The sequence below is a fragment of the Penaeus vannamei genome, chromosome 20 (assembly GCF_042767895.1).
Source record: "Penaeus vannamei isolate JL-2024 chromosome 20, ASM4276789v1, whole genome shotgun sequence".
NCBI lineage: Eukaryota > Metazoa > Arthropoda > Malacostraca > Decapoda > Penaeidae > Penaeus > Penaeus vannamei.
This window is the reverse complement of record NC_091568.1, coordinates 17057400-17064899: the sequence shown is the minus strand read 5'-3', so window position 1 is coordinate 17064899 and position 7500 is coordinate 17057400. Positions and strand designations below refer to the sequence as shown.

Sequence of the window (7500 nt, the reverse complement as noted above, 5' to 3'; positions counted from 1 at the left end):
GTGTTTAATTTTGCCCAAATCTCCCCATGTGTGCAAGGAGTGGCCGGAGTTACCACTCACTGGCCGGGCGTGGGATTGAACACAGATCCGCAAGATTGCTTGACCAGCACCTTACCGCTGCGCCAGCACAACACACATTTTCGTGGTCTATGCTACTATGATTACTCATATTCAAATGGAAGACCGGTAAATAACATGTATATATGTACATAATATTATAAATAATATTATGCAATTGAGTACAAACAGACACCCGCACAAACACTCACATAGATGTATCTTTAGTAAAATACGGGAAGCTCAATGCGTTGGCATTTTCGCAACACAACCAGACTGACATCACTGTTTTAAAATATTCTGATTGGTTGGCGTGTGCGCTGCCAGGCGTAAGAGAGAATTTGGAAAAACTATCGGTGAGGACAGTCATAAACAGTAGAGAGAGGGAGAGGAAGGGTGGATCGAGGGAGGGAGGAAGAGAGAGCGAGAAAGAGGTATCTGGTGATAACTACACAGAACACTGCATGCACTTTATATACACTAGGTTTTAAAATCTATTACAAACCTAATGGCTTTTGCATTATCAATTGTGACGTTTGTAAATACTACTTAAAATGTATTGCAGATAAGAGCAGTTACTACAATTCATTATCATATGATAATAGTGGGAAAGTAATCATTTAGGTATTAAAGATATAGAATATAAAGAAATTCTTAAGCCTATATTTTCCTAATTTGTAATTATCACTTTTGTCAACAGCAATCACACAAAACTTTGTATTCTTTACTTATTTGCGATGTCTCATTTTCCCACTCACACTAGAAGACATGCAGTGCTTTCTAATAAGAATGATTGTTAATCGAAGGCTATCTTCGTGATATGTTTTGCTGATAAATCAATGAGTTACTTGCAGTATGAAATGAAAAATTGAGTAGGTCTTTAATCTGACTCAGAATCTCTCACACACAAGCCACATTACAAAAGCACCAGAATGCACCATTATTCTTAATATCATTATCTTTTATTACTTATTTGGATTAACTTTATTCTCTTTATTCCCCAGTGTATCACAAACATGTCGTTTTAAAGAAATATCTAAATTATCGACGCTCTTGGTCCGAGAGCAATAAAATATAAAGGGATTAGACGACGATTGGAGGGGCGGGACCTAAGCCATGACGTCATACCCGCCAACGTACTGCCGGACAGCCAATCCGACGCGTTGGCACTTTCGTTGCTCTACCAAAGACGGCTTAAGTTGTCCGTATGCTTTATATATCTTTTATACATCAGCCGAGTTTTTCTTTATATGTTCTTCACATACAGGTTGAATTGCTCTTTTATTCCCATTTTTAATCATCTGAAAATATGGTTGAATGAGCAATTATAATATATTCTGCAGTTAACTAGTGTCACCTCTGTCAATAATGAGTGAAATACAAAACGTTAAATTCACAATATATATGCATTTACTATGCAGAGTCTGCTTTTGGTTTGCATTATTTATGATGGACTGATCCTACATTACAATCAAAACATTGGCACACTTGTAAAATACATATTTACTAATCATGACACATGGAAAGTTCTTCCACTTTCACTCGTTGGCGATGGGCGTTAGGGTGACGAACACGTCCTCCTTCGGCCGCATGACCCCGGGGATGAAGCTCAGCTCGAGTTCCTCGTGGCCGGGGGCGCAGCGCAGCTCGAACTCCAGCACGGTCCTCGCCAGGGCCAGCTTGGCCTCCATCAGAGCGAACCGCATGGCTGGGGCAGGAGAGAGGGGCGTTGGGCACGTTATGATACTGCGCAGGGGTGAGTTTGGGTTTGTTCATGCGTCTTAGATGCACCAGTCGTAGGCATATCTATATAACTTTATTTATTTATGTACATATTTATATATATATATATATATACATATATATGTACGTATATGTCTGTATGCATGAATATATATATATGTATAAATATATATTTATATATATTGTAAGTATATATATATATATATATATATATATATATATATATTGTATGTATATATATATATTGTGTATATATATTGTATATGTATATTCAATACAGTAAGCCTATAGTTATTACAAATGCAGAATACTGTTTGTGTGTGTGTGTTTACATGAGTGCCTCACTTCTTAGGACTGAATTCTACTCCATCATATATATATATATATATATATATATATATATATATATATATATATATATATATATATATACATACATAAAGACATACAGAGAGAGATTAACTCATAATCAGCAAAGATAAATATCGATAAGCCTACATTCATTAACTATCTCAAAAAAGGAAAATCTTGCAGCTTAACCTAGTATCTGAGCACTCCGATTCACCAAATAAAAAACAAAGTGGAGTAAAGGCCGTGTCACACTAGCACTTTTTCCGCATTACTTTTCCGCTGGCAACACGGAAATCGTGGTCATTTTGGCTCGCGCAGTCACACTAGCGATGAGAACCACAGAAACAGACCAACCAAAATTCTAAACACAGAAAGACGGGTTCAACCCCCGCACAGGCTCTGGCGATAATGGACGTTATTCTGGCTATATGGCGACGACTTAATGCGAAACAACGAATGTATAATGCTAAATAAGGGCGTATTCTCGCTACTCTCATCTAGTCAGCTGACGGGGACAAATGTAAACAAACAGGCGAACAGCTAGTTACAAACTTGTATCTGTTTTTATTAAATACTAGAGAAAATTTTGCCAATTTAAAAATATTTACAGTTTAGACTTTCTTGAATCGTCTTATATTATAAATGCTTTGTTTTTACATTACTATAGCGATTATCTATTATAGCCTATCATTTGAACGAAAAAGACCATGGAAACTTGCCAGCGAAAACGATAATTATCGTTTGATTGGAATTTGTCGCATTCACCTAAAATACAAGCGGTAGCGAGAAAAAAAGCACGGAAATTGTGCTAGTGTGACACCCCCTTAAAACAATAAATAATATTGTATACGTTTTTAAATTCACCAGACTGCACTAATTATACTAAATTGATTTAAATAAAAAAGAGAAACTTGGTCACATAGACTTAAAACTTGCACTATAATGCCAAAAAGAAAGAAAAATGGTTCAGGTAATCTAGCCGACCGTATTTTTTTGCTGAAATGCCGACTCAATTTTTTTATTGTGCAATTCCCATCTACCACAAATCTAAAGCTCTGTTTCTCAAAAATACCGCTTAAAACAACCTTTATCGCCGCAGTGACTAGATTTAAACCGCCAAAGCACACAGAGCAAACCTGGTGCCGCGGGGACTGCATCATCTCTATTGTCACTAGCTACACAGGGCAAGCATGCATCATCTCGATATCAAAATGGCAGCCCTCTGAATGAGGCTTTAAAAAGTAAACATTTTTGTTTTATTTTTTTTTCTAGTGTAATATCTAGGTCTGGGAGGCAAGGTTTAGAGTGCGGTGGTGTCCATAAACAGCTTCATTCAGCACTTCTCAAAAATAAATAAATAAATAAATAAATCCCGGCCTACCGATCCACCTACAGAGGGTGTCTGTTACCTGAACCAAAGTTTGTTTTGTTTTTTTCTTGGCCTAATAATAATTATTGTTTCTTCGAGGGGTTACAAAAGCGCACGTTTTACTTAAACATGTAAATACTCAAAACTGAAGTTGAATACTGACTCATCTTAAATGAGTCAGGTTGACAGCACTTCACATGAAGCCTTGTAAAGTGACCTGCAAGACCCCTTACCTATGCAGTTCCTGGGACCGAGGCCAAAGGGAAGGTAAGTCCCACTGACAATCCTGTCCTTATTCTCAGGGAAGAAGCGAGTTGGGTCGAACTTCTCAGGGTCTGGCCAGTACTTCTGGTCGTGGTGGAGGCTCCAGATGGGGATTGATATCATTTGTCCTTTGGGGATGACAAGGTCTGTTCCTGGGAGGCTGCCATTATAGAAATAAAAGATTGAGCAGTGATAGTAGACTGTCGGAACATGATATTGCAGATATTTCCAACTGCAAAAACTCTTTCCTTCAACATACAGAGTTAGAGCTCCTCATCTCTTAACCACTCCATGTTAGACTTTTTGATGAAGGATATCTAACACTCATCTCCTAAGGCAATCCAATAATCGTTTCGGACCTTTGGTTCAATTTTAGCAAGCCTTCCTCAGTCCTAACTCTTCCTGCATAATGCCAAAGGCCCTCCCGTAGTTAAAGCCAAGCTCTAAGGATAAAAACTAAAGAGTAATTGCTTTTCTTCAAGGAAGCAACATACGTCACAAGAGATCTACCCATCTTGCAGCTCAGTATTATCTGATTGTACTTGCTGTGACTCTTCGTCGCCTACTTACCCAGTTTCCAAGTGGAAGCACAGAACCGACAACCCTCCTCCAAGAATTAACCTATTCCAATCACAGAGGAAAACCAAAGACTTCATCTCATGGCAAAACAAGACAAAGGAAGCCGGAAAAACGGTGGCAGGGTCATTTCAGGACATATTTCCGTATACCTACTTATCAGATCTCCTAGACACCACCTATTGCAGCAACTACAACTGTCATTACTTACTGTTCATCTCTTGTAGGGAATGCCCTTTAGGTTGGATTTATCCTAATGAAAATACATTAGACAATAAAACATTTACGAGTTCTTTGATGCGCAGGTAAATCAGATCAATAGCAGTAACTACTTATGCTTCTACATGCAGTTCCTGATCAATAGTGTCATTGTTCGTTCATACAATGTCCGTCACTTGCTTCAAGAATGCAAACGGCGAGTGATGTGTAGCCTCAACCTTCAGATTCTAAATGTCACCACCTTCACCCGCATGCTAAGAATAGCCGGAGGCCTTAGCAGTGGCGTGCAGAGGCGGAGGGGCAAGGAACGGTGCCCCCAGCCATCCAAAGGGGGGGGGGGTCTAATCAGAAAGGGAAATACGATAGCGTTTTTGAAATTTATATTCAATTCAAAAAATGTCTTTTATGATGCATCTGTGTTTATTTATTCACAATATCAGTGCTGGCCCTTATATTTGAGTCTTTGAAGCGTACAATTAAGGAGTTGGGTCCGGGCATCACTAAGCCTCTGTATGCCACTGGTCCTGATCAGTCACGGCATCAGAAAGGCTCAAAGATTCGAACATCACATCAGTCCTTGAGAGCTTCAGCCCATCAAAAGGCTCCGGCAAAAGGGCATTGGCTACTGTCAGTTCGGCTCGTAGGTAAATATGTAAATATGATTGTATGTAAATAACAACCAAACTATCAGAATATGTTCCATGAAATACCCTACCATCTCATTCATCGCTTTCTGCTGCAATGAAAATGATCTGAAATGTTATTGCAATTTCAAAATAATGGAGTCGAAAGTCAAATTTGAGTTTAAGAACGGTTATGAAGTATAATATGAAGAAATATTATAGAACTGAAAAGTACAATCGGATTTTTTATAGAATGCATATATTAGGCCTAACGTGAAAGAAGTATTTCTGAAACCATTATAATTATGCAATAGTATGTGAACTTGCTTAGTGTAACAACTTCGAGTAAAATGTCAACTTACTTATAATCCATGGTGCAAGTTCTTGTACCCATAGGAAGAGGCGGGTAAATTCTCAGGGACTCTGAAAAGAAAGCAAGTAAAGAAACAATCAGCATGCGAGCTCCTGTGTTCATTTATCAACGCAGAAGAATCACTGTCCACACCCCATCCACAGGCACTCAGAGGCAGACTTCCTCTCCCACCTGATACACAGCCGTCCAGGTACTTGGCCTCCATAATCGCCTGGTAAGTGAGGGACCCGTGCTCTGCAATCGCCTTCCTCAGTTCTTCCCGAAGGAGTTCCTGCTCCTGGGTGTGCTTCGCCAGGAGGAAGGAGGCATTGCCGAGGGTGTTGGCTGTGGTGTCGTAGCCGGCGATTATGAACAGGACTGAAGATGCTATGATTGTGTCGTCACTCAAGGCTGCGTGAGATGGGGTTCGAAAAGATCTGGCTTAGGCGGATAACAAGATCAAAAGTTATCAAGTATATGAATGCGAAGGCACAGTTATAGACATTACAGGATGTGCATTCAGTCACATATCACTGTGCAATCTGAAATATTTTATCTATCTAGTTTACTCTGCTGCACTGTCAATTCACAGCACTGCTATTTGTCTTCAGCGACACAGACACAATATAAGGGAAATATAAAATAATGTACGAGAATTTTAATCCAAATGCCACACAGAATCCCTAAACGTCAACAAACAGCGGCAACAAATGCACTTACGATACTTGGGTTTCTTTTTCCCGGTGCTCTGATCCTGGTCTTCTCTGGCCTCCAGCATCAAGTCTAGGAAGTCTCCTCTCTTCGCTCCTGCCTTTCTCTGCTTCAGCGTCTCCATGACGACATCAGTGAAAAACGCCATGTTTTCATGTGTTAACTGAAAATTCAGAAGTTTTGCGAGCTTCGGAAAGAAACCAAAGATCATAAATTTCACAAGCCTGAGCGGCTTAATTGCAAACATTTCTTTGGCTTTTTGGGCAAAGATGCTATCGTCTCCAAATGAGTTCGTCTCCACGCCAAAGGCACACGACGATATGACCTCCATCGTGTACATGCCAAAGCTGTGCTTCATGCGCACTACCGGGTCCTGTTTGCGTTGCCTGTGGAAGTAATCCACCAACCCCTGGGCCTTGGCTTCTATCAAGGGAAACATCCCCTTCATCCGCCCGGACGTGAAACTAGTAGACAGAACGGATCGAATGCCCTTCCAGTGCTTTCCTGTGGTCGAGTTTAACATTTCATTTGCAATTTTATCTTTGGGATTAGATGCCTTAAAAGACCGCCGGTCAGTGAAATGGTCGAAGTCCTTGATCAGAACAGCCTTCACCAAGTCAGGGTCACCAATCAGAAGAACTGACCTGAGTATCTCATAGTAGCCGCAGAACAAGGAGCCTCCATGTTTGTGGTACATCTGAAAGAAACAATGAACAATCTCAAGAGATCGTGCTCCGGAATTTTAGACGCATGAACTCATTAGTATGGCCATGGTCATTATCTATTGGTCCTGCATTTTTCATTATATTTGTTATAGGCTTATTTTTAAGCTATCCCGGATATTAATATGAGAGAAAATAGTGAACAAAATCCTGATTGGCACGTTCATGCAACACGAGCTGCTGGACACAATGCATACACGTGTATTCCTGGCGACAAACAATTACAAATCATGCAAGGAATAATTCCGAAGATTTAAGCTTTGTGATTCCATTGTTGTTCTCTACCCTATCTTCAGTCGCGGAGGCCGCCTGCGTCGCCTAGATCTTGTCCACGCCCGCCTTCCGGCCAGCAGCGGAACTCACCTCGTCAACAGCCAGCCACCGATGCTTGCTCCTGGAGAGCAGCTTGAGCGTGTGCCCGAAGAAGGGGATGGAGCCGGGCGCTGTCGGCACGCCCCTCGAGGACCAGTAGCTGTGGCGCCATCGGGAGTACAGCAGCGCCGTCGCCACCAG

At 40.7% G+C, this 7500-nt stretch overlaps 2 protein-coding genes across 4 annotated transcripts in view; one reads left to right on the top strand and one right to left on the bottom strand.

The window, feature by feature from the left end:
* Positions 1-700: 700 nt before the first annotated feature.
* LOC138865250 (cytochrome P450 6k1-like) overlaps positions 701-7500 on the bottom strand; it is a 7267-nt gene continuing 467 nt past the window's right edge. For 2 of the 3 annotated variants that reach the window (XM_070135105.1, XM_070135107.1), the window contains exons 2-7: positions 7351-7500; positions 6275-6962; positions 5747-5965; positions 5565-5625; positions 3754-3944; positions 1450-1765 (exon numbers count right to left, since the gene is read on the bottom strand). The exon at positions 7351-7500 is cut by the window's right edge and continues 34 nt beyond it. In XM_070135105.1, coding sequence (XP_069991206.1) covers positions 1596-1765; positions 3754-3944; positions 5565-5625; positions 5747-5965; positions 6275-6962; positions 7351-7500 — 1479 coding nt within the window. In that variant the 3' untranslated portion in view covers positions 1450-1595. Of the gene's footprint in view, positions 1359-1449; positions 1766-3753; positions 3945-5564; positions 5626-5746; positions 5966-6274; positions 6963-7350 lie in introns of those variants that run through there. The other variant, XM_070135106.1, reaches the window with a different exon arrangement.
* LOC138865249 (man(5)GlcNAc(2)-PP-dolichol translocation protein RFT1) overlaps positions 1794-7500 on the top strand; it is a 21048-nt gene continuing 15341 nt past the window's right edge. Inside the window, exon 1 of the mRNA XM_070135104.1 lies at positions 1794-1813. The gene's annotated coding sequence lies outside the window, so the exon portion shown is untranslated. The remainder of the gene's footprint in view (positions 1814-7500) is intronic.